At 34.4% G+C, this 26161-nt stretch overlaps 1 protein-coding gene across 1 annotated transcript; it reads right to left on the bottom strand.

Moving 5' to 3' along the window:
- Positions 1–5777: 5777 nt before the first annotated feature.
- On the bottom strand, positions 5778–25907 carry LOC114286418 (Tetratricopeptide repeat (TPR)-like superfamily protein). Its single transcript, XM_028229586.2, has 24 exons — positions 25798–25907; positions 25385–25515; positions 25191–25252; positions 24962–25054; positions 24798–24870; positions 19011–19334; positions 18845–18909; positions 17884–18015; positions 17368–17409; positions 16738–17274; positions 16077–16231; positions 14296–14806; positions 13998–14060; positions 13804–13905; positions 13211–13528; positions 13015–13107; positions 12766–12867; positions 12566–12670; positions 11541–11674; positions 11094–11277; positions 10836–10967; positions 9645–9757; positions 9488–9557; positions 5778–7702 (listed from the first exon to the last, which is right to left on the bottom strand). Exons 2-24 carry the CDS (start codon positions 25452–25454, stop codon positions 6044–6046), a joined length of 5139 nt encoding a protein of 1712 aa, XP_028085387.2. The 5' UTR covers positions 25455–25515; positions 25798–25907; the 3' UTR covers positions 5778–6043.
- Between the last annotated feature and the right edge of the window lie 254 nt (positions 25908–26161).

Here is a 26161-nt window from a genome sequence, read left to right as displayed (position 1 = left end):
ATAACATTTACCACTAAGCGCAAACGTTGCAGCATAGTAATGAAAAGGTTAAGGCTGACAAGGTTGTTATGACTCTAAGAATTTAACGCATCGCTTGTAAGAGCATTGTGTTGAATTAGACTCTTTAGCCTAATTCGCGCTTAAGTTACTTCAGGAGCTATCATAGTTGATAGCTTATTCTCTCCTTCTTGTGGATAGTAGAATTAATTGCAAGTAACTATGAAGCGAGAAATAGAGATGGCAACAGGAGTATCGTCATCTTTCAACTAGATGTATTAAAGTGTATGGAAAATAAAATTGACTTGAAGGTGCAGGGGATTAGCACTTACTAGTTAAATTTGCGACTTAGGCGCAGTTGATATCTCCATGACATCCTTTTTATGATCTAGTGAATATGACTTAGTCGTGAGTCATTACCTAGTTGGGCCTAAACCTTTAAAACTTGTCTTCGAGAACTCACACATTAAGATGATTGGAATTAGTTTATGACATTGGTCATGAACCAGTGGCTTATTATACTTAATCACATTAATGAGATGATGACACGATGGTTTGAGTAGGCCTTCTCGGGCCCACTCGCTTATGACATCCTGCTCTCATGTGAATGTGTAACTTTGTTCGCAATGGGTGCGCACAAGTAAGTAGGAAAGCCGCAGAAGGTCATTTGTTTTGGCGCATTTAGTCCACTATGATATTTTGTGACTAGATATGTGTGAGGGTATGATAGCTAAGCCTCAATCTCGACACATTTATAGATTACGATACGCATCTGAGTCAAGACTATTTGATCTCCCATAAGTCAAAAGTTTTGAGATGATTTTTGACATTGCACATATGAGGTCGAGATCAATTAGATAAGAGTTTTTTGTACTTTTAGTTTTGACCAAGGTGGCGAGTATCTATTTGAGTTATTTTTTCAGAAAAACTCTGTGAAGAGAGATGGATGCTTAGAAAATTGATTATTCCTAGTACTCAACAACACACTGGTGTAGTAGAGATAAGGAATTAAATATTGTTAATGTTAGGTAGATAATGGTGCAAAATGTTTCCCAATTGGGAATTGCACTAGTTTTTTTGCCTATATCCCTAACTAAGTGCCCTCCATATCAGATTTTACACTCCATTTTTGAGTAATGGGTTAGCAGAGAGCCATCTATGGACGATCTGTAACCATTAAGCAGCTTATCTTTATTCTACTTCTCATAAGATTGCGAAGTTAAGACCTAAGGTTCTATAGCGCATTATTGTATGCTGTCTTGTAAACACAAAGGGTCGTGTGGCGCATTATTGTATGCGGTCATGCAAACCCTCCGGGTCATGTGCATATAGGTAAGCAGCTTTGTGGTAGTGTAACTAAGTCACATAAAGTTTTATTAGTAAAGGTGACGTGAATAGAGTTTTCGGAACTCTATAAGATGGAGAATTCCAAGCATAGCGCTCTATGTAGCCTAGTTGAGAATGGAAAGAAATTTCCAATATCCTAGGGACAGTGGGAGCGATGTGTCTACTAATGGATTACTCCATTAGAGCAGAATACTCTACATTCTTAGTTGCGTGGTAGCAAATGTGAAAATTTTCCACGTCATCACTGGGTGATTGAGAGGGAAACATTCATGATTGCTCCGCAAGATGATAAAGAGCCTAGGATAATGCCAAAGGCTCTAGTCCCCTGTTTTTAGAAAGTGGATCAATGTTGCGCAGTTTAAGACAAAGTCTTTGAGGATTAACCATTTTTATAATTTGGTTGACTTTCCATTATGACGCAAAACTGTTATAAAGTTATGCGTAATTTGGATAGTCATTGTTGAGGCATAAGGCTCGCTAGATACCGAATGGTCGCACCATTGAGGAAAGTGTAGACCATGAGAAGACTTCCTCCTGGGGAGTGAGGTTATTTTGACTTAGGCTATAATTGACATAAGTTCGGAACATTGATTTGTGGACATTGTGACCTGATTTCTCATTAGAGAATTGGATAAGTAGATCCGTAGGGATTTACCTTCTGCTTTTATGGTGAAAAGTTAGGAGCGCAAAAAGGTTGTTGGTTCCAATAAATCTTTTACAACCTAAAGCAGTTATCCAAACAGTGGTTCTTAGATTTCGTCAAGCCATGATAGGCCAACGATGATCAATGAAGACCACTGAGGCATGATCAATGGTCCAAAAGAAGTTTTTCCTTACTTAGTCATTATGAGCCAGGAATTTATAAGGTTGTCGCCACCTAGGGTGGGCAGTCCTCTATTTTAGATATGATGGACATGGGTGATGTAATTTATATGCTCGGATGTACGATCCTTAGGGATTGTTTTAGGAAAATTCTCGGTCTGTCTTCGATGACTTACATAGAGAATATCTTAGAATGATTCTAGATGCAAAATTGCAAATCCATTGACTTACCTATCGGTAAAAGCCAGAGCCATAGCTATTGAGTGAATCCTCAGATTGTCTTTGGGAGAAACAGATGACCTATATTCCTTGATCTTTTCTTTGTTGTGGGAGCCTAAAGTACGCTATGTGGGCGTATTCGGCATGATAAGTGTTATCTTTGATAAATGGTTAACTGAGTTGTTCAGACTTTGACCTTGCTCATTAGACTGTGGATAAAATGCTTTATTAGAAGCATATTAATTTGCTCCTTGTAAAATTCAATGCGCTGGTTGGGCGCATCTGCGCTAGTTGGGCGCATTAAGAATGAACGCAAATTGGTCACCAAAAATATCTTTAGAGAGGTTATTGCGCAAGAGGTAGTGATCTTAAATCATTTCATGTGAGGCGCACATGGTGGATTCCGTTGTATATACTTATCGCAAGAGGTGCTGATAAGGCTTATGTTTGGAATCTATAATTGCGCAAGTTGTAGTCAATTTTTTTTTAAAATCGATCACTTATTTTGAGATGATGGGATGTTGACACTATTACGGTTTGTGTCATAATGATTAGCAAATGATGATGTCAGCAGGCAAGATTGGCTCACTCACACGAGCAATCGCCCTTGACGCTTGGGAGCGAGCAAGGATGAGACTGGTGGTTTATTTTATTTGGAGCCAAGAGAGGCTTAAATCATCCACTATGTATGTCGCCTTGGTTATAACCAAGATGAGGTCGTATTAAGGACCAAACATGGATGTTAGTACCCACTTTCCATGTTGTGCCTGTTATGATTAGCCAGATACGAGATCTCATTTGGCGCCTAGAAGGCGAGCAAATAGAGAATTCAGGTTAGGCGCTAGAAAGCGACTAGACTAATATCTGTACGGTGTATCGAGTATGACATCACTCTTTATGGAAGAGTTACTCCACCGTAACATGTATTCATACTATATGTGCTTAGCGACCGAGTAATGAGGTGAGAGAATGGATCCCTGCTTCCTCACCGTGTGAGTCTTACGAGTCATTATTGATATGACTTTCATTTATGTACCCTTTTGTGACTTTTGACTATGTCATAAGGTAAGGGGTTGATGTTCTGCTACTTTGGTATGTTGCCTGCGGTCATGCATGATTCGGCCTTAAGGGACATCACTGGGAAAGCGGTCAATCCTAAACTAAATGGCATGAGTGCAAAGGGAAGATCATCTAGTATTACACCACTGTTGTATATTCACTGCCGGCAACTCACATCGCTCTGTATGAGAGGCGAATTGAGTGTGAATATATTGCAAGAATTGAGAGGGTCAAACATGCTCTTTTTGAGGGATTAGAGATGTTTTTTGGACCGGTGTAATTAGATGGGTCTGGGGTATATGAGACACTATTTCTGTTCTTTTTGGGTTGATGTCTCTATGCTGGCTCATTTTGAGTTTCTAGTATAGAGCTCCCACATGCAGGTGTTCTCAGCAGTCGCACGGTGCAGTGGCTAGTATGAGATTGTTTATTTTTTTGAGAGATTGAGACAGAGATGTGGCAGTGTCATGCCAACTCATGTGCGAGTGGAAAATGTTAGTAATGGGCGCCCATGTGGCATGACCATTTGAACATAATTTGGATCTTATCCAAATAGGTTTTGAATTAAATTCAAACCTATTTAGGATAACCACTCAGGATATAGATATTATCAGTTTTAACTGATATGAATAAATAATGATAATATAATATATATCTGATATATGGTTATGGGTAACCCAAGAGAGAAACAACGTAGGTTTTGTTTCAACCCATAAACTTACTCTCTCCCAAGAAACAACGATCAAGTCATTTTGCACTATGGTTTGTGTGGGTGATATTCACCATTGTAATATCACCCCACTGCTGGGATTGATTGATTAGATTCTGGAAGCACGTGATTTATCCATGAGGTTTTAGATCGAATCAGGTATGATCTAAACATTTTATTCCGCTGCAAGTTTTGTGAACTCTGATTTACACATATAATGAAAAATTAAGAATAAATACAAAACATGAGGCATAAATAAATTAAAGTGCCGTATAGAAAAATAGAAAAATGTCTCGTAACTCAAATTTTGTGGCTCAAAAGTGGTTCAAATAGCCAAAACGACGTTGTTTTGGCCATTTGAGCCATTTTTGAGCCACAAAATTTGAGCTACGTAGCATTGTCGAGAAAAATATTAATCACATATGAAATGAACAGAAAATAAAAATGGTAACAAATATAAACAAATACAAGAATAAAAACAACTTCGAATGATATATATGTATAACAAATAACATAAATAGCCAACACAACTACTAATATTTGATAAATAGCATATTTATGATACATCACATGATATTTAAAATTTAGTCATCCTAAGCCTACTTGTTTCTACCTTCTCAAATATTGCTTTCAGCATTCATTATGGGTCTTGTTTTCTCATCTTCTCTTTTTTGCTTTGTAAGGTGTCGACATGCTCAAATAAGGATATAAACCCTAATTGTTGTAGAGAAATTATTCAATGCTCCAGAGGAGCATTGTTGTATTCCATTTACAGATTGATACTTAACTCTTTGTCTCTTAAAATTTTAACACAAAAGTGGTGGATTCCATTATTTAAACCAATAATTATTGATTTGAAATACCACCTAAACTTGCTCCAAGAGCCTTGAATAATTTCTCAATTATTGTACGTCTGTAGTATGACTTTGCCCATTTGTCAACTAAAACAATCTTACAAGTCATACCTTCACATTTATTTTGGACCATTTATTTCTTTCATTACATTCAAGATGTAAAAAAAAAGAATCACTAAAGAAATGCTAATTGATATGTTATCCATTAGATACAATATTTTAAATTACAATGACAGACTGGGTATTTTTCTTTTGCCATTGCTCAATCCTGACCCTGTTTGTTCCACATGAATAAATTTGAAGCTATGTATTCTTCAAAAATGAATAAATTTGTTTAAAATGTGATTCTATTTTATACTGAAATATATGTTTCACTATATTTACCTTTGTGTTTTCACACCATAACCTTGCTAAAAGGTTAATGGGTGCAAATATGTTTAAATTGTGAAACTAATTGTATTTTTTTTTTTTTTTAAATCTCAGGAGGTCAATGTAATTTACCCAAAATATATTTATGCCAAGAAAGCCTTTTTAATTCAAATAAAAAAATATCAAGAGTTCTCCACAAAATTAAAGGCTCAGAGTCAGTTTAGTAAATTGATCATGTCTCTAAAAATACTCTCCTTTCTTTCTTTCTTGGTTTCACTATTCATTAAGTTTCTCCCACTAGAAGAATAACTAGAGATACCTATCTTTTCTTTTACTTTCTTTTCATACTTATCATTTGTTTTTTCTCTCTTAGTTTACCAAACGGCCAGAAATTTATGGCATACACAAATTAGAACTTTATTAATGAAGCAAAAAACACCCCACCTCTATATAAATTATTAGAACATGTCAAGCTAGCTTATCAATGAATAATACAATTAAAATTTGATTCTGAATAAATTCCCTCCCTCCCAAACTCTTCCTTCAAACATTTCTACACTGTAAAAAATTAGATGTGAAGAAGAGGTCTGTGTCATACCTGATTTGAGCGATGCATCGGTGAACATCAACCCTGAATCTTCCTTTCATAAATCTCTCTTTATCGCCTTCAACGAACTGAAGCACAGATAGATTGTTGATTGTACAACCCACTAACCCCATTCGCAAATTGCTGTCGATTCTTTCTCCGCTTTTTAACGACTTCAAATCCATCACTCTCTTCATTCGTACTCTTGTTTACTTCCGATGTTTTTGACTGCTTTCCGTTGCCAATTTCAGAATCCAAGTCTGCCTTAGCTTCGTTCCCACAAAGAATTTTTATAACTGCGCTATCGTTGGCAATCGCTTCTGATGAATTTTCTGAATACTCAAACTTTTTCTTGTTCACTGCAACAGACTCGCTTGCAGGATCAAGATTATGTTGAACCGATTTTACAATGAAGCTAAGCAGTATCTGCCTTGCTAGCTTCGCTTTCTCTGCATCCGAACTGCCTTTCTTTGATCTTCCATCTTTAACTTCATTAGTCAGCTTTTCGTTACCTTTTTCTTCAGTACAAGACTCCACACCCATATCAACCGAAGAATTTGAATCGGTTGAAACTTTTGAATCTTCACTAGGTGGATTCGTTTGCAAGGCTTTTCCGGGCACAAACTCTGGTGCATTTGGATTCATAATTTTTGGAGATTTGATTCCACTTCTTCCCATCGCGGGGATTTGGTATTTCAAGGGTCCATTTTTCATCCGGAAAGAATGGGTAGCTCTGTAATATAGAGGCGATCTGGGCCCGCAAGGAACTCTAGCGGCAATGGGTGGAAACTCTACAGGCTCTGCAAGCATGCCTTGACTAGCTATTACATCGTAAACGCGCGTTACAGCAATCGAGTTTAATGGGTGTGTCAAGGCCCCTGGACTGAATGGTTGAGCTGCAGCTGACAGCTTGCTCCCATTTGTTTCTATCGGTTTTTCCTGATTACTAGAGCATTGAGTCCCTTCAAGTTCTGAGGAAGAATTTTCCGACCCAATTCCACTTTCATTAACAACTTTTGTGTCTTCATTATCCAGTGTAAATTCTTCTACAGCAACTATGTTGATTTCGCCCTCATTCGATGTATCGCTGATTTGGGTATCGGTTTCCACATTTGTTTCTTCTACTTTCTCTAGAAAAGGCTTTATAACTGTACCTGGAGGTGCCACCGCTACCTCTTTGTACGACACAGATTTTGAAGCCAAGGCAGTGAGAGTGGCAGGAGTAGGAGAAACTTTGGAAACTGAAATTGGTGAAACTCGGGAAACGGGAGTCTTTGCCTGCAATTTACTCAAATCCTGTCCATAACTCGAGCTATGAGCCTTTGAATGCTTCACCGGAGATGATTCTGTCGAACTTGTCTTTGGCATGGTTTTTTGTACCGGTGAAATCACTACTCTCCTGTAATTGCCATAGTATTCAGAACCGGCAGCATTTAGCCTAGCAAGATTGGGGCGTCTTCGGCTAAAGCTCCGGCCAGCACTATTTCCGGACCTCACTTTTGAGTTGGCTTCTTGCCATCCTTCATCAGAATTTATTTCTTGGACAGCTTCCCCAAAATTGGTATTGTCATGTTTAGTGATATTGTTGGCCTCATGTTCTTCAGGAAGAACCATTCCCAGCTTATCCTGTGTGTTGGTTTCTGTTATCACAGTGGTTTCTTCAGTATCAACATGCATCAAGCTGTCATCGATTATTGTGTCGTGCTGCACTTGTTGGGATTTGTCACTAACCTGTAACACCTACGGGATAAGGTACAAAAGAGAAATAAGCATGTCATGTCCTTTTTCTGTTTGACAAAAACAAAATAAAACAAAAAACAAAAAAGAGAAAAATTTCACTGTCATAAGATAGTGAAATTTCATTGCCTTTTCAAACAGCGAACATTGTGATTGCATTACATGCTTCTTTTTATTCCAACTGTAATAACAACATTTGGTTGTCAATATTCCAAAATGTACTTATATTCCACATGATTAATTTTTTTTTAATGCATTAAAAGACTTGTTAAGAAGTTGAGATGCAATTAATGTTCACAACAGAAAAAGTGGTCTGCAATTTCTGAACATCCGGCATGAAACTTGACCGATTGAATGGCACCATTGAGCTTGTTCTAATAAGAATTAAGGTTACCTATTTCTACTCTAAGATTCAATCCATATTGAATAGCTAGGTTTATATTCTGTGTACAGAAACAAGAGGAAAAACTAAGAAAACAATTAAATATTTTTAAAAGGAAACAGATTACGAGCCATGAAAAAATCAACTCAACTCAACAGTCTTTGTCCCAATCACTTGGGGTTAGCAACATAGATCCATTTCTTTCAGTTGGCTCTCTTGAAAGCAATAACCTCAGTTAAGTATAAGGCAATCATGTCCTCACTTGCTGACTCAATCCATGCCTCATTTGGCCTTTCTCTACTTTTTAACACCCTCAACATGAATCCATTACTCTTTGCAGGCTATGAACCACATGATAACGTTCAAAATAAACAATAGAGTTTACAGGTTGATGGCATACTTGGCATTTCGCATTGAACAACACAATTCAGAAAGAGTCCTGTTAATAGCTCCCACCTTTCTTCTTAAGGACCCCCACCTCCTTTTTTTTTTAATTACAATTTCACCCCAATACAAAATTCCAATTTTATTCCCAACCTCCCAAATCCTAACCCTACCCTCCCAACCCAGCCACCACCAGCTCTGATCACACCCTCCCCCCGCCATCCCAGCACTGGCAACCCCCTTGCCCCCACCCCTCCACAGCCCATCCCTGCCATTGCCGTCCATTCTCTAGCTCGTACCTCAACCCCGTTCCTCCCTCAGCCCATACCTCAACCCTCACAATCAAGAAAGAGAGAGAGAGAGCAAAGAAAAGGAGTTTTCAGCGGTGGGTGGTGGTGGGGGAGGGTGAAGATGAGGATGAGGTGGGTAGGAAATGGGGCTGCCAGAACTCCAGGGTGGCGGGGGTCTGCCGAAGAAGGTGGGCAGTCTACCAGAGGAAGGGCTGGTGGGGGTAGAGGTGCAAAGTAGGAGGGATATTTTGGGGATTATGTTGGGTTTCAAAGTAAAGAGGTGGGGGCTATTTTGGTGTGTGGGGGTCAAAAGAAGTTGGGGGCTTCTTAAGAAAAAAAGTGAAGGCTATTAGCAGCACTCATCGGAAAACTTTTCTACCCAAATTATGACTAAAATTAGTACCTCAGTCTCTTTTTTAGTGAAAATTGTGAAATTATTATAGTGGTCAAATTTATCATATTTTCCCACTGAATTTCAGCAAAAATTTTCATGGAAAAAGGCAAAAAAATTTCATCTAAATCTTCTTTTAACTATATTTGGTCTATAATACTATTGTTTAATCTTCAAACGAGATGCAATTTAATGGTAAATTCTAATACCAAGGCAAATATTTGCTAAAACAAAATTTGGATAAAATGCAGCAGAAATGAACTTTGACTTGAGAGCTTGGATAACTTGATTGTGACCCTTAAAGATTCTGTGTTCAGTTAGTATAGGAAATATCTAACTACCTTTGAACGTCTTCTCCTCTCACCCTTCAAATCCTGATCAGGACTGATGTAATCAAGGAGATCCGACACACTGCAAAAAAGGGGTCAAACATTTTGGTGTGCCAAGAAATAATCACACAATTTAAAACCAAGTAATTTGGGAATACCATATCAATACCTAAGGTGGCCTTTGCTTGCAATGGATGCATCTGGCTTTGGAGTTCCATTTCGTGCCGCTTCTTGTTGCTCTAAGGCTTTTGATTCAAAATATTCAAGCCATGCAGCAGCATCCTGCATAACAGCACACAGCACTGTTCATTGACTGGTACATACCTTTTACTTTCAATTAGATTCAAATTTTAAAGGTATTTGACACCCAGCTACTTCTTGAGCATTTGAAGGTGCAACTAACTAGTTAGTATTTAGTAAGTCGGGAACTTTAATACTGATGAAATTGTATGATAAACATGAAAGTACTAGGTATTAGGGAAATCATAATCTTCTATGCTCTGATATCTATGGCAATAAAGTGTTTTAGTTTATTGGGTACCCTGTTGGGTATTGACATGTGGTGCCTTCTTTAATCTTGTAGGAGTTATAGTTAATTCCCGTTTACTTTTTCTGGGGATGGCTACTCCCTGCCACAAGCTGTAATTTCTCATCACTGGGAGTATAACCATATTAGTAAAGATTTGATGCAATATGAAGTAACAGAAGGCAGGAGTTGTAGTATATGGGTTTCACATAGCATTCCTGAGCTATTCAAATTATCAACAATAACAGAGAAGCCAAAGTAGCCAATAAGGGCTGATAATTAAACCAATCCCATTTTTGTTTCATTGATTTTCAGGGATTCGGTTGTAATAAGGCGGCAAAAGTGTTGTTGGACTGCTTCTTTTGTGCAATTTTTTAGGTTATTTGGCTGGAGTGAAATGCAAGAATCTTGTGGGATAAATTTTCTACTTAGTCATCTTTTAGGGCTTTGGTTTCCTCTCCATTTAGGCTATGTTTGGATCATGAATTTGGGTAGGAATTTGGAAAGGCAAAGGGAAAAAGTGTGTGAAATGTAACTATATTTTATAAACATTTCACTTACCTTTTCCCTTTCCCTTTCTAAATCCCTACCCAAATACATGAACCAAACACAGCACTGGGGGGTACCACCCTTTTTGATTTCAAGGAATTGGAGGGCAGCGTGTGACATGTGACTTGAGACTTTGTTTACTGTTCTTTTCTTCTTTTTCTTTTTTCCTTTTTGGTGGACTTCTTCCTCCGGTTCTCTTGTAATCCTTTTCTTTATTAATATTAGCCTCTTTTTGTTGCTGATAAATAATAATAATTAAATGATAAATCATGATATTATGGTCACCTGAGTACGAAGATCTTCAGGTCCCAATTTGGCTTGAAGAATCTGCAGTGTTGTTTGTTCATGTTGCACACTGAGGGAATATGCTTCCATCAATGAAAGAGCGATTGCAATGGCATGATAGCTAGCAGCAGTCTGTCAGATAAATGGAAGAGATTATAATGTCAGTTATCAAAGAAGATTTTTGTTTTGTACGTATATATGAATCTGGGTACGTTATTCATGTACAACATATGCACGCAGAGAGACAGAGAGAGAGACCTGTATGTGATCTGCTCCTAATAATCTTTGATTACATTTAAGGGCTTCATGCAGGTATCTGAGAGCAACATGAACATTTCCCATACCCTCTTCCATCATAGCAACATTTATGTAAGTTGCAGCTGTGTTTGGATGCGAAAGTCCACATGTGAAATGAAGAAGGAACAAAGCACGGTTGACATATCTGTCAAAGATGATGCACTAGCTCTCATCAACAAAGGCTATGAATGGAAAGGCATAAACATAATTATAAAAAATAAAAAATATTTTTAAAAAAAGAAGATGAGTTCTGTTAACTCCACCAAAAGGATGAATCATGAATGCGACTAACACAAAAAGCGAGAAACTCTTGTTGGTGTATAATTTCACATTTATTCCCCAAATAGAGCAGAATGAACAGGATACGTGATTTTGGCAATTAAGAACATGGATACATATTTGACTTACTTCAAAGCTAATTCAATGTGTTGGAGACGATAGTAAAATACAGAAAGATCTCCGTAGCTTTTCATTGTATCTGGATGGTCAAGCCCAAGTTCCCTCTCATTGATATCCAAAGCCTTATGTTGGTATATTGTTGCCTAAACAAAGAAGAAAAATAAATTTGGATACTAGAGCAACCTGGCCACTTTCACAGACAAATTATAAGTTTCAAACACAGATCACATAAAGCCTAAATGACAGAATATTCAATCTAGGGTGCACAAGTACCTCTATAGAAAAATTTATAAATCGAATCAACATCCACACTCTACAGTCTCGCATAATATGCAACTTGGCATAAAAATATAAATAACTTTAGAATTTCATTTGTACCTTTATAAGGCCTCGTTTGGCAAGAGGCTATTTTAGCCAATTAGCCAAAAAGTTACTAAATTAGCCAAAAAGCCAACAACTCATACCAAAAAGTCAAAGATTCTCTTTTCTCTCTACTTTTTGCACATCTTTTCGTAATTAGCCAAAAAGTCATCCCAAGCATACAAGTTTTTTTTACCTACCTTTTTAGCCAAATAGCCAAAAAGTTACTAAATTAGCCTGTTCCCAAACGAGGCCTAAATTGAAGATACAACATTTGACTTCCTTTAAAGGTAAATTATTAAGTTGTACCCATGCTTGAGCATGCAAACTATATGCACCTTAGCTTTGGCATGCCCATAGAAATCTAAATCAATTTAGACTCAGAAAATTTGAATTTTTACTTCTTTTCTAGCATAACATATCACATTTGAGTTTGATATAACCATGCATTTCTTTTCTCATTAGGCTTTGTAGTTTGTATCATTCTGTCCACTTCAAAAGGTTGTTTCAGAGGTTATCTCTTCTTCAAATATGTATAAACAACGGTAAATACGGAAATGCAAAAAATTTCTCAATAATAGAAGAACAAAAAAATAAGTATACAAAGTGACGTACAGTTACAAATCATAAAAGCAAAGCCCAATTATTAACAAAAGAATATTATATATATCTACCTGATTAAAGTCTCCTGTGTGGTAAAGCACAACAGCTAACAGACTGTACGCACTCGCAGTCGTACGATGATAGGGACCACAGACAGCTATCATCTTTGCCAATGCCTTCAGAATCAAGTAATACAAAAAATTGAGATTGATTTTTGTACCAGTTAAGAATAGAATTAAACAGCTTACTACGGACAGGATGGCTTTGGTACCTTCGTTCCATAGTTGACAGCATCTTCTAGCTTTCCTTTATCAAGTGCAATCTTTGATGACTCCAATAGGGTCCGCCCATCTGCAGAAGAGCATCCTACATGCTGTGTAGCATATGGTTCAAACATCTTGGTTATTGCAAAGGACGTCACACTAATATAGATTGTAAAACTTTCAAATCAAATGCAATTTGTGTGAATGTGTGCAAGTGAGAGAGAGAGAGAGAGAGAGAGAGAGAGAAAGACCCTTACTTTACACACAGGAACAATGCCGATAATATCAGATTTCTTGAAAGGGTTTGGGCTTTCCATATCATAGTCTTTCGGAAACAACTCCAATCCAACCTGGATATTTATAAAATAAAAAATAAAAAAACAAAAGAAAAAAGAAACATTAGAATCTCATTCTAATGAAACCATGACCGAAGGCAATAAAAGGAGATGGTACCTTGTGGCAAAGTCCTCGGAGAATTGTTAATTTCCTCAATTGTTGAAACTCATCTTTTAGAGTCCAGCCATATCTTTTGGCTAGAAAAGTTCGTAACCACTGCAATTTGAGCATGTGATCACCACTCAAGTTATGTTCACTATCTTCTATTGTGTAGCCCCCAAGCAAGAAATTCAAGCATGAAGCTACTGCTGTGGATAAGTCTGCCACATTATTAACAGAAGCAATAACGGCTTTAAGGACATGCTTGAAAGCTCGAGTGACCATCTCGTGAATACAAAGTGACTGTATATGAGGAAGCTTCTCTGCAAGTTCAACCTGGTTTTCATATTGCGATCAGAGCCAACAATAGTTAATGTTGTATTTTATTGAGATCAAATTTAAACACTCCGCTGAAATTATGCTTCGTACAATCATCTAGCTTACATAGATATTTAACAATATTGATCAAGTTAGCAAGCACAATAATTTCCCTAAGAAATAAGATTTTCAGAAGCAACATTCCAGTCTCATATCATTTTGAGCTTTGTGGAGCGCTTGTGTATATGAGAGAGAGAGAGAGAGAGAGAGAGAGAGAGAGATTATCTTCTTACCACACAACCCAAGGAGCGCATTTGTAATCCTCTTAGATGCATGAAGTCAGTTAAAGTCCGTCCATCAACTGGAGAAAGTTCAAGCGATCCAAAATCTGTTACCTAAATAAAACAAGAGATTTAGTTCACATTTGGTGCTCAGACTATCGATAAACTTTCAATTTGAAGAAACTCATCATACGCTAAATATTTACCAACTTAGGCAAAGCAATTTCATCATAATACTTCTTCGCCATCTTCATGAGCTCATCTACTGACTGTTACAAGAAGACAATTTGAGTAATGAATATCTCAATAGAAAAAAAATGAAATAAGTAACAAGAATAACAAAGGAGACACTACCCATCAGTTGATAAGCGTTTACCGTATATCAATAGCAAATCAATAACCCTTTTCCTTCTAAATTATCTATGCATAAAGCTAGACTAATATATAATAGCATGAAACTTAAAATGGATAATTCGCAATATTTGAAGAGAGCCATTTAGAGACCTTTAGATGAAGCCCCGTTCCAGTGCCTTTCAGACGCAAGAAAGATTCTTCAGAAATAAATTTCTTCAATTCAACCTCACTGTTGGACTCGCCATTGTTTAGCTCTGCCATGCTGCTTCCGACATTCAGGCCACTGACTCTGGAATCATTTTCTTCATTATCATCTTTGTTTCTCACACTATTTGGATTCTTTTCCCTTTTCCTCAGCATTTTAAATTGTTTCCCAAGTCCTTTAACCTCCAAATCAGCCTTACTATTGTCTTGAGAGCTTTTAGAACTATTATCATTAGGTGTTTCCCGCTTTTGTAGATGCTGTACCCAGCAAGAACCGAGTTCCCATCTAATAGTCCTTTCAGAGGACGCTGGCTTCTCCTCTAACGTCCTCAAGCTCTCCTCAATCACTCTACGAGCCAGACATCTAGAAGTTTCAAGATCATCCAGTTTAGACTGAGGTGACTGCCCTCCTCCAGACAATTCGGCACTACATGACTCATGAAGCAGAACCCTTAAGCTGTAGAAAATTTTATCCCTAGTTAGTCTGCTGCATGTGACTATATTACAAGGATATACAACAATTTGAATAGTATATATCAAGAAGCATAGTTCAAATCACTTTTTATAAAGTTAACGAGCCCTGTACTATATTTGTTCCTAGATATGTTACCTGGAATGCGGAGACTACTAAAGCCAAGTTTGGCAAATTGCCAAAAAGTCAAAAAGTTAAAAAGTTATCACTATTCACCAAAAGTCAAAAATTACGGCTGCACGACTCTCAATCCTAATTTTTCCCTACACACTAATTTATACAATTTTTTAATACACATTTTTTCATAAAAAGTCAAAAAGTTAACCCAAACATTCATATTTTTTTCATCAATTTTTTAGTCCAAAAAGACAAAAAGTGCACTTATTTAGGACACCCCAAACAACCCCTAAATATGATAGCAATCATATTTTAATAGTTAGACATCAAATAAAATGTAGTTATAAATTAATCATATGAAAATTATTGTGAACTGAAATCAATGGAGGTGGGCCTTACTTGGTTGAGTATGTTACAAATCAAAAGTTGACACATAACCTGCCATTTCACTGTGGGTAAAATTACGAGACTTTTTAGGAAACTTCCAAGAAAATTTTTAGGGAAAAATTTGGGATCGCTAAAGTTTTCGTTTTGGAATGAAAGTATACCATGTTTTGGAACTTGCGTTCCAAAATGTAAATCGCTAGGGTATTAATGTTTTCAGGTAACACTAGTTCCTAGTTTTGCAGTTCTAATAGGTAAAAGGCTATTTTTGTGAACTGAAATTAAATGCTTAACAAGAAAATAATGAATAATACCCGGTTGCTATGAACATGCATCAAAAGGGTAAAACCATTTCCAGAGTGAATTCCCATTTTAAGATAGGAAGGAGAACTGCCTATGAAGTTCCAAACATGTGATATGAGGTGTAGATAAATCCAAGAAGCACTCTTTAGTTCTGTTGCTCATCAAACGTAGGATTGGATAGTAGACTGAGCATGTATTTCTATCATAACACTATACCACTGCATTTCACTACAAGCAGGGACATATCAGTAATTCAGACTTCCCTTAATGTGAGATGGAAAAAACCCGTGGCATAACACACTTGTGATTGATACATGTACAAAGAATAGAGGGTTATAGCGGATTGAAACTAGATGCCAAATTTTTTCACAACCTTCTGTATCCTTAAAAGCTTTACAGCCCAATAAAGATATGTTTTATGAGTGAGCACACGTCAATTAGAGATCCTAACCTATTAATGTTGAGAGCATTGGCTCCTCCATCTGGTTGATCATCAATATGAATATCTTGAGCCATGCACTTTCTCCTCTTCACATCACCAACAATCTTTACAATTGCAGTGTATCCACAATGTCGTACAACAACAACACCCAATGACGATGTATCCTGAAAAAAATTACTGATGTTGCTTCAGTTTTCCTGATGAGGAAAGAGTAGAAACAAGAAATACGCATAACAACTCTTGAAAATGGGTTCAACAAATAAACTTTGATCAGAACACACAAAGTTTCAGAATGTGATCCCAAACATGGACAAAATTGATGAAAAGAAAATATTAACAAGACAGCCAACCCTAATCAGGTCAAATGGCAAAATTGGATTGGTCTAGGGCCCCAATTAATTGGGAAAAGGCTTATTGACTTATTCAATAATGCAACCTGCAGTCAATATTTTATTTGGAAAATATTAACTGAGAAGTATTTCAGAAACATAACCTTTAAGATTTATCTGGACTGTGTTTGGATCAGGTACTCTAATGCATTGAGGAGGGGGGGAAAAAAAGAAGAAGAAAGAAGAGTCGGAGGTTAGTAAAAGCATGCCCTACTTCCCTATCTAAACTAAAACATTAAACAAGAGATTTTGCTACCCAAATGAATGAAAAAAGTACTTACACGAATAACTACACTCTCATCTGCAGTTACTCCTTTAAGTAAATTCCTTTGAGCAACTTCCTGAGCAGACATACTCGACGATTCGCTGCCAATAGGTTTCACTTCAGACTTCAAGCTTGCATCAGCTGCATCTTGTTGTACTGTAATAGACAAATCCCCCACACGAACCTCATGCGAGATTGAGCCTGAAAGTCCATTCATTGAATTTTGGCGTGTCTTTATAGGGGAATCTATCACTTGGCGTATGGCCGAAACAGCTTTAAAGATCGAGACATCAACAAACAGGCTATGAAGCAAAAATGCTTTTCGGTCTCTAACCACCCTCTCCTCCTCAGTTTTGCAAGGAAGGTTTGCCAATATTGCAAACTCTGTGGCCCACGGTTTACGATCATACTCACCATTTCTTCCTTGACCCCCACCATTGCCACCCCAATTCTCATCTTCCACTGGAAGGGGCAGGAAATTTGATGGAGAATCAGCTATAGATGGAGGGACAAGCCAAGTGTTGGCACGAAAACCATACGGAAGGTTACCAAACTGAAAAGAAAATTTATACCAAAAGCTTATTCACTATTTCTTTCATGATTATTACATTTCCAAGTGATGTTCATTTAAGTAAGCAAATCTCACCTTGTTGTGTTCTACAAAAGCTTTCATCAACAATTCATATGCCTGCACACAAAACCAAATTGTTAAATACCAATTCAAGAGTCATATTCGGGACCAAATTGCAACCAAAGGGCATTCAAGCTTAACCAGTTGGAAAAGCTACGCACCCTAAAAATGAAGTGTACGGGTGTAAATTCAAACTTGATGTGATGTGGGCTACACCCAAAATAAATATGGTCCACACATTTCATTTCCGGTGTACTTTACTAGGTGCATAGTATTACTAAAATCAAATTGACGCTTTTTTTGACATAACAAAGTTGAAAGTTCAGCTGCTGCATTGATTGCTTCACTCACCCTAGTTAGTTTAGAAGTTGACAAAGGTGGATAAATTTGGACTTGCTCTAATGCTTTTTGCTATTGATGATGATTTTTAGTGTCTTGTTTAGATAAGTGACATGTTATAAATAAATGGGAAAGCAAGTGAGAATGCGGCATCCACAGCAACAACAGCTTGTGAAGTGAAAAAGTACTAACTTTGGTGAAAGCTCGGCTAAGCTGCTGCAGAAGATCAACAAGAGAGTGGCTTTGTAGAGATTGTTTTCCTGCAGTGTAGAAGCCTTTTACTGATGCAACTACTTGTATTAGCTTCCCATTGCAGATCTTTATCTGCACAAGTGAATCAGATGATTACAATGTAGTACTTTAAATTTTTAAAAGAGTTAAAAACATGGTCAGTGAGTATGCATTCTGCTTTATTTTGGTCACAATATTTTAAATGTATCAATTTAATTTCTAATTTGTTCCATTCGTGTTTAAATGATTTCAGCATTGTTTTCGTCCAAATTTCCCTCTAAATTCTGTCCAAGTTTAGACAAAAATACCCCTGCTTCAGTTACAACAAATAAAAACAGCTCTGTAATCATTTAAACACAAATTAAAAATGTTAAACAACTAAAATTAAACAATTAAAGTACTGATAACCAGTATCTAACAGAAACATACTTTAAAGGGTTAATTTCACTTTTATCCCCTAAATTATTGTCATTTTTTAAAATTTCATCCGAAAACTATCAATTTCATCTCTTAAATTCATTAAATTTCTGATTTCAATTCATATCGTCCAGTTAGAGACAGTCCGTCCAAATCAATAACGGTGGCATCCTAACCTAAAGAAAAAAAGAAGAAGATAATTTTACAATTTACATGCGTGCAAGCAGACCAGACACCGGTTATAGAAAAATAAAATAAAACAAAATTGTACTTCATTAACTAGAATTAAAAAAAAAAATTATGAACTAAATAGACCAAATTAATAGTTGGAGGATAAAACATGCTCATAATTTAAAGGATAAAAAATAAAAAATAAAAAAAATCAAACCCTAATTTAAACATCATGAATGTATTCAACCCAATTTAAAATTACAAAAAAGAACAAATAAAAATGCGGCAATTTAGCAATGGAGAAAGCAACTAGAGAGAGATGCAATAAAAGCACCTGCATTTCGAAGTAATCACCATTTTGCCCCTCATCCCCTTCCTTTGGCTCCAATCTCTTCAAATCTGCATAGCCATAGAAACAAGAGAAAGGTTTCAGATCATCACAATACACTCATTTCTCAATTTCGAAATGTAAAGAAATCAACGAAAAAAAGAGGACTCACGTAGGATTGGAGGAGAGAGGTGAGAGAAAGAGAAGAACTCGTAGAAATCGGAGAGCTTTGGAATGGGATGAATCGCCGCCATTTCGTAGCTCTTGGAAGTCGGCGGCTCCGAAGATCGGATTTCACCATCGGAAGGAGGAGACGGTGGGCCTACAGTGGTTGTGGGGGAGTGGCTCCTGCTGATCTTCTTCGCTCGGCCGCCTGTTGCGGCGGCGACGCCGGCGGGTCTTCCGCCCTTGGGTTTTGCGAAGCGGGTCGTGCACGCGACGATGTCCAGTAGCCTCCGCACGTGTGCTAACGCATGGGAGACTTCAGTGTAGTCCTCTGAAATGTCAGTGGCATTTATGTAAATTATCAGTATTGATCAATAAACTCCCACTCCTAATTACTACATTACTTTTGGGGAAAATAACCACAGTGATGGTTGAACTTTTTTTTTTTTTTTTTCAGATTTATAATAAAGTTTATCAATTTTAATTATTGAAGTTACAAATTTTTTCATGAAGGGTGTAGCTTATTTCAAATTGAGATTTTAATTCAAGAGAGCTTTTTAGCTTGCTAGGCTCGTTTTGAAATTAATTTTGATAATTTAAATTATTTATTTTTTTAGATTCATTAAGTAAAATATTTAAATCATATTTATTTTAAAAAATAGGTGACAAATCTATTTTTATAATATAAATTTAATTCAAACATATAATTATTGATATTTGATCATCTTGATTTTTTATATGAATATTTTATTTAATAAAATTTAAAAAATAAACGGTTTGAATTCAAATTATCGAAACAAAACTTATAATAAACTCCATAAATCTCTCGAATTATCAACATAAGAAAAGTTCAACCTTTATATAATTATATTTTAAAATTAAACTTGATTTGTAATTTTGTCTTTACTTTCCCATTTGACTTATAATCATTAGATTATTATTTAAAAAATTAAGTTAATAACCACAATTCATGATCCGGGACAGTTGCTCAAGTGACCATGAGTAAGGTTTTAAATTCGAATTTATAGGAAGGATATTAATTTGCATTGTAATTTAATTATTAATATAAAAAAATAAAAAACACCAAAGACAAATAGTTTTGCAGGCAAAGGATTCTACACCGACTCTACAAGAGCTTCTAAATACAATTTTTCATTTTTTAATGACTTTTGAATTTTTTTTTTTTTTTAATGAGGCTCCGTTTGAAATGAACTATTTTAAGGACTAAAGTGATTATTTGACATTTGCTAAAATAGCACATACTATTTTAGTATATTATTCTATTTAAATCATAATTATCTTATTTAAGTCGTATCACCTCTCTAGTACATCACTTCAAACTCAACCCATATTTCGAGATCGTTTGGGATGATCTAAATAAGTGTATTTTTTGTCTTTTTACGAAAAGATGTGCAGAAAAATAGAGAGGTGATGTGATGGAAAAAAGATAAAAAGATGGATTATTTTCAACTTCCCAAACTTGGCCTTCATCTTTTTTCATAAAAAGTCAAAAAATATACTAATCTAACACTTCTCAAATAACCCTTAAATATTTTAGGCCTTGTTTGGGAACATGCTAATTTAATAATTATTTGGCTATTTAGCTAAAATATGAGCTAAAAAAAACTAGTATGTTTGGGATGCCTTTTTGACTTTTTACGAAAAAATGTGCAAAAAGTAGAGAGAAAAGAAAATATTTGACTTTTTGATATGGGTTGTTGACTTTTTGGCTAGTAAACTTTTTGACTTTTTGGCTAAAAAACATGGTTCCCAAACGAGGCCTTAATTTTAAAAAGTTACTATAAATTGTCACATCACTTTTCTTATTTTTTTTACATATCTTTTTTTAAAAAGTCAAAAAATTACTAAAATAATCTGTTACCAAACGAGCACTAAATTAGTCAATAAAGATAAAACATACTAATTTATCAATAAGATAAAATGACACATTTAAATCATAATTATTTTACTTATTCTTTCAAAATCATCAAATCAACTACAAAAAAAAGTTAAAATTTATCCAAAACACAAATTTTTTAGCCAAACTAAAATAGTTAAAAAGCAAAACTTTCATCCCATGGGTGAGTTAATAAAAAAGTAATGTATTTGAAAAGTTACCAAAACATATTTTTTTAGTGAAGAAATTGACGTGACATTTAATTTTTTAGAAGAATTTCATTCAAGTGGATGTTTGAAAAAATATTTTCAAATTAGCAACAAACTTTATAAAAATTTAAAATTATAGTAATTAATTTTTGAAGAATTTATTGACATGTGATTTCTCTTAATTTTTATAGTTAATGACAAAGAATTAACTTTTTTAATCGAAAACTGATTTTTTTAGATTATTTCCAAACACCGCCTCAACACCATAAACTTATTAAAAATCTCAATGTTCAATAACCTCAAAATAAGGTTTAATATTAATGTATATATTTTTGGAACATAAGAATAAAAAATATTGAAGATACAAAACTATATGCCTACCGAATATGCAAGAGCTTTCAAACACACTAAGGCCTCGTTTGGGAACAGGCTAATTTAGTAACTTTTTGGCTAATTGGCTAAAATAGTAGGTAAAAAAAACTTGTATGTTTGGGATGCCTTTTTGACTAATTACGAAAAGTTGTGCAAAAAGTAGAGAGAAGCCGTAATTATTGACTTTTTGGTATGACTAATTGGTTAATTGGCTAATTTAGTAATTTTTTGGCTAATTGGCTAAAAAGGTAGCATCCCAAACGAGGCCTAAATCCATACATTGAAAACAACAACAAAAAAAAAATGGAATAAAGAAAATAAAAATAAAATGTAATAATATAATTGTCCCATATATGTCTTCAAAATTAAATACGATCCATATTCAATTCTTTTTTAGTGTTGTCATCACCACGCTTACAATGAATTTAAGTTGTAAATCAACTTTTATGTCTACATCCCTGCATAACCTATATTATTGAAAGTCAAATATAATGTTTGCATCACAAAAATAAAAAAGTCAAATAGGCCACCAAACTTACGAATTATACCCCCCTCATGCTTTTTATTATTTTTTATTTGATGGAGACTACACAAGTTTAACTTCAGGATTCCACACTGATTCTAGCTCATTGGAGTGTATTGGTCCACAGTATTTACATGTATCAAAACTTAAGATGGGTTTAACCAATGAGGAAGGATTATAGCTTAACCTTTAACACATTAAAATGATCGACTTTTTTGTCTAACACTCAAATCAATGTAACAAAGATTGGAGTTGTAATCCGTGTAATTTAATTCTATTAATCTATTAACATCTTATAATAAGGGTTCGTTGGTGCATTTAAATAACTAATAAACATATTTAATTCACATGTTAGTAAAATTTCTTAATGTTTTAGGGAAGCTGTTGTTTCATGCTCAAAACACCTCTTTCAATGTCAAAGATGTTAACTAAAATAAATAAATAAAGATATTTACTTTTAAAGAAGTAATTTAGTGTGTAGATTTTTATGTCTTTTTAGCATTATTGCAAAAAGAAATGTAAGAATTTTTTCTTTAAGATGTTCAAAGGAAAATTTAAGAAAGGAAAAATTTAAGAATAATTACAAATGATTTAGAAACATGACAAATATTTACAAAAAGAAAATATTATACAATCTAATTTATATTATAAACTTTTTCTTATTAATGCAACTTTGAAAAGTGTGACGTCAATTAATATAAAAAAAAAAAAAAAAAAAAACTACAAAATTCATTAATTTATATAGTATTAGTCTATATAAAATAATGAAAATGCAAGTGATTTTATATCTCCCAATAGGAGAGAACACAATTCTCAATTACACCAACTCATATTCAGCCTGTGTTTGGCAAGTGGGTTTGCAGGCTTTTTTGGCTATTTTAGCCACAAAAAACAAAATAGGCTATTTTAGCCATAACAAACAAAACATCACATCCAACCCATAATCATTACATTCTTCTCTCACAAAAAAACTCAAAAAAGCCAAAAAGCCAAAAAGCCCTTCCCAAACCAAGCTTTTAAGTCCAGGCTAAAATAGCCAAAAAAGTCAAAAAGCCAAAAAGCCAACCCATTTCCCAAACAGAGGCTCAATAATTTTGTAAATATTTACTCTTTCCATTCTAAAATATTTGTCCCTTATTCTATTTTCATTATCCCATAATATTAGTCTATTTTCAAAAATCAAGAACTAAAATAAATATAAATTTTTTATTTTGCCATTCTTTTAAATTCATTAATAACATAAAAAAATAATTATGACACTTAATATTTTTCAAAAAAAATATATTATTAAAAATTAATTTTTAAAAATTAATTTTTTAAAATGTAATAATTATACTATAAAAAAATTAAATTTCTCAAAAAAAAATTATCATTTTGAGACTGGGCGAATATTTAATTGGTAACTGATTTATGTGGCAAAAAGTTGTTGACAGTGTCAGATTTGTTTTGTTTTGTGCCATGACTTCAGAATCTTTCATTTGATACAAAAGTACATACCTTTTTTATTTAAAAAATGTAAAACACAAATAGAAAGAGCAATAATGCTTGAGATCATTAAAAGTGGTGCTCTAAAAGCACTATTAGTGATGTGGTAGTGGACGGGATCCATTGCTTGTGTCTTGTGTTTTTTTTTTTTTTGGTTAAAGTGCTTGCCAACTCATTAGTGGTGCTTTAGAGCACCACTTTTAGTGGGATGTATCATTACCCATAGAAAGAGTGTTATTTTTCTTAATTTTAAAAATTCATATCAATATTTAGTGTAGCTTCGGTTCATAATTATGAATTAATAATAATTTAAATAATTTTTTTTAAATATTAGTTATTTCATATTTTTTATTTTTTATTTTTTAATTATTAATTTAATAAAAAAAACCAATGTCAAATGGTTTCGTACCGTCCTTTCCTAAGGTATATGCCTTCAACTATTCATGTTAGTTTACCTCAGCACCAAACTTTGTTTATTAAAATAAATAAACATCATGCAATAGGCCTTTATTATATTAGCTAAAATATTTCTTAAAAGAATCATTCTAATACGAATGCCCTTATAATAATAACTATCTTACATGGTATTAAAATATGTAATATACATAATATATAGCACACATAGCTATCATTGAGCCTATCAAAGTGTAATATTATAGAATACAATGCAGTAATACTACATATTCAGAATTTTACTAAGAAATATTAATGTATATGGTTCATATATTCATTTTATGTACAAACCTTATAGTACATTAATTACATCTCAACTATACTTCTGCCTTTTGAATAGAGATTTTAAACAAAGTTTTTGGTGTATAGCTTAAAAAAATTTAGGAAAGCAGAAAAGTTCTCATAAAATTCATCATCATGAATTTTTTTTATTATCTATGATGTGTGTTTAAACTTTACATTGTGGGGGCTAAATCTTGAGTGAATCTCAACCATTGATTCTAAATTTTGAGTAATATTCTAAATTTTATTTTTTCTAAGTTTTTAGTGGTTCTCATTTAAGTTAGCTATACAAAATGTATGCTATCACTGGATCATCAAAGACAGTTGGATTCTCTACAATAATCTTGCAATAGTAGTTTAAGTGAGTGGTTTAAGTTCAAAATAATTTTACAAAATAATTTTGACCTTTTGTAAAACTATTGCAAAAAGAATATTATAGAGAATCTTATTCCATAAAGATAAAAATCACCTATAAATAGTGATTCATGAAGCCAACAACTATTAATGGCACCAGACCCACAGACCATTAGTTATAGATATTGGTGTAGATATTGGACTATGAGCATAACCTACCTTCAACCATCCTCAGCAAACAGGGCTTTAGAGAAACAACCTCCAACCTATCATTCAATCTATGTCCTTTAACCTGTTCCCAAAAGACAAAAACAAAAAAGTAATAATTAATTAAAATTTGTAAATAAACATTGATAAATATATGTATGTATATCAAGACTTACCTCATGGCATAGAGAATAGTTGGTGAGGTGGCATGTGTCTACATTGACTGCTAGCAGCCTCCTTACATCAAGTATTTTATCAGTTGAGATACCCTTCATTTCCATAGAATTCATTATTAATCAACTAGTTAACAAGTTTAAAGAACAATATATTAAAAAAATGCTTTTTTTTTCAATAAAATATATATGTGCTTTTATGGGTGGGGGGGTTGGAATAAACAAACAATACCTTGAGAACCACTTGTGTGTCATATGGTGTGATGACTGTAATGTCAAGAACACTAGGTACAACTGCAAAATGGAAAGAAAAAACAAAAACAAAAATAGTAACTCATTAATTAAAAAAAAAAATTAATGTGTTCAAATCAAGAAAAAGAAAAGAAATTAATTGATATACAATATAGATGGAAGTGGGTGTCTAACCTTTCTCTTCTTTCTTTTTTTTCTCTGCCTTGGCTTTGTTGCCCTTTGCTCTACTTGACTTTGGAGCCATTTCTCTCTTTGTTTTCTTTTTTTTCTTTTTTTTTTACTTCTTTTTGCTATGAATGAAGATTCTTTGGAGGCAATTCAAAAACCCATTTCAGATATAATTAATAATAGTAAGATTACAGATAAATTCAGTGAATCCAGTGATAATATGATGATGACAACAATGGTTTATGAAGTTGGAGAGAGAGAGAGAGAGAGAGAGAGAGAAGTATAAGCAGAGAAGAGGATGATGAGAGAATAAATGAAAGGAGAGATTGAAAACCAAGAAGAGCTTTTAGAGATAGAAAAGTGAAATGAAAATTTCATGAGAGGATTTTGAAGAGATAGGATAAGGGTTTTGGGTTTACCCTCTTTTGGATTTGTGAGCAATCCTGACCTCTCCTTCTTGCTTACCCTGATTGCTCTCTCCTCTTTTCTCTCTTCTCTCTAAACACAATCCATGTGATACCCCTTTTTAAGACCAAAAACTGCCCATGCATTAAGACAAAAATAAAATAAGTGGGGTAAGAAGATGACCGTTGGTTTTGTGACACGTGGCGGGTTGATAATGGGTAAGCAATTTGGCCGAGTGCTTTGTTGTATCACATGTTGGCACCTCTAAGGTTTATTCTCAGTTGGGGTGTATTTTTTGATACTAGTGTTTTGTCATTTCAAAAACAGTACTAATTTTTTTTTTTTAATAATTAGTTTATTAGTGGAATCCCTTATTTT

Source organism: Camellia sinensis, chromosome 15 (genome assembly GCF_055761805.1).
Source record: "Camellia sinensis isolate YWXY chromosome 15, ASM5576180v1, whole genome shotgun sequence".
Taxonomy (NCBI): domain Eukaryota; kingdom Viridiplantae; phylum Streptophyta; class Magnoliopsida; order Ericales; family Theaceae; genus Camellia; species Camellia sinensis.
This window is presented reverse-complemented; position numbering and strand designations above follow the sequence as displayed.

Coding starts and splice junctions, on each gene's coding strand:
- LOC114286418 (XM_028229586.2), bottom strand. CDS start 25,454: ATGGCTCCAAAGTCAAGTAGAGCAAAGGGCAACAAAGCCAAGGCAGAG. Junction 19,335..24,797: donor TTTGCTGAGGATGGTTGAAG/GTAGGTTATGCT, acceptor CTGACATTTCAG/AGGACTACACTGAAGTCTCC. Junction 14,807..16,076: donor AATGCTCTCAACATTAATAG/GTTAGGATCTCT, acceptor AATTTTCTACAG/CTTAAGGGTTCTGCTTCATG.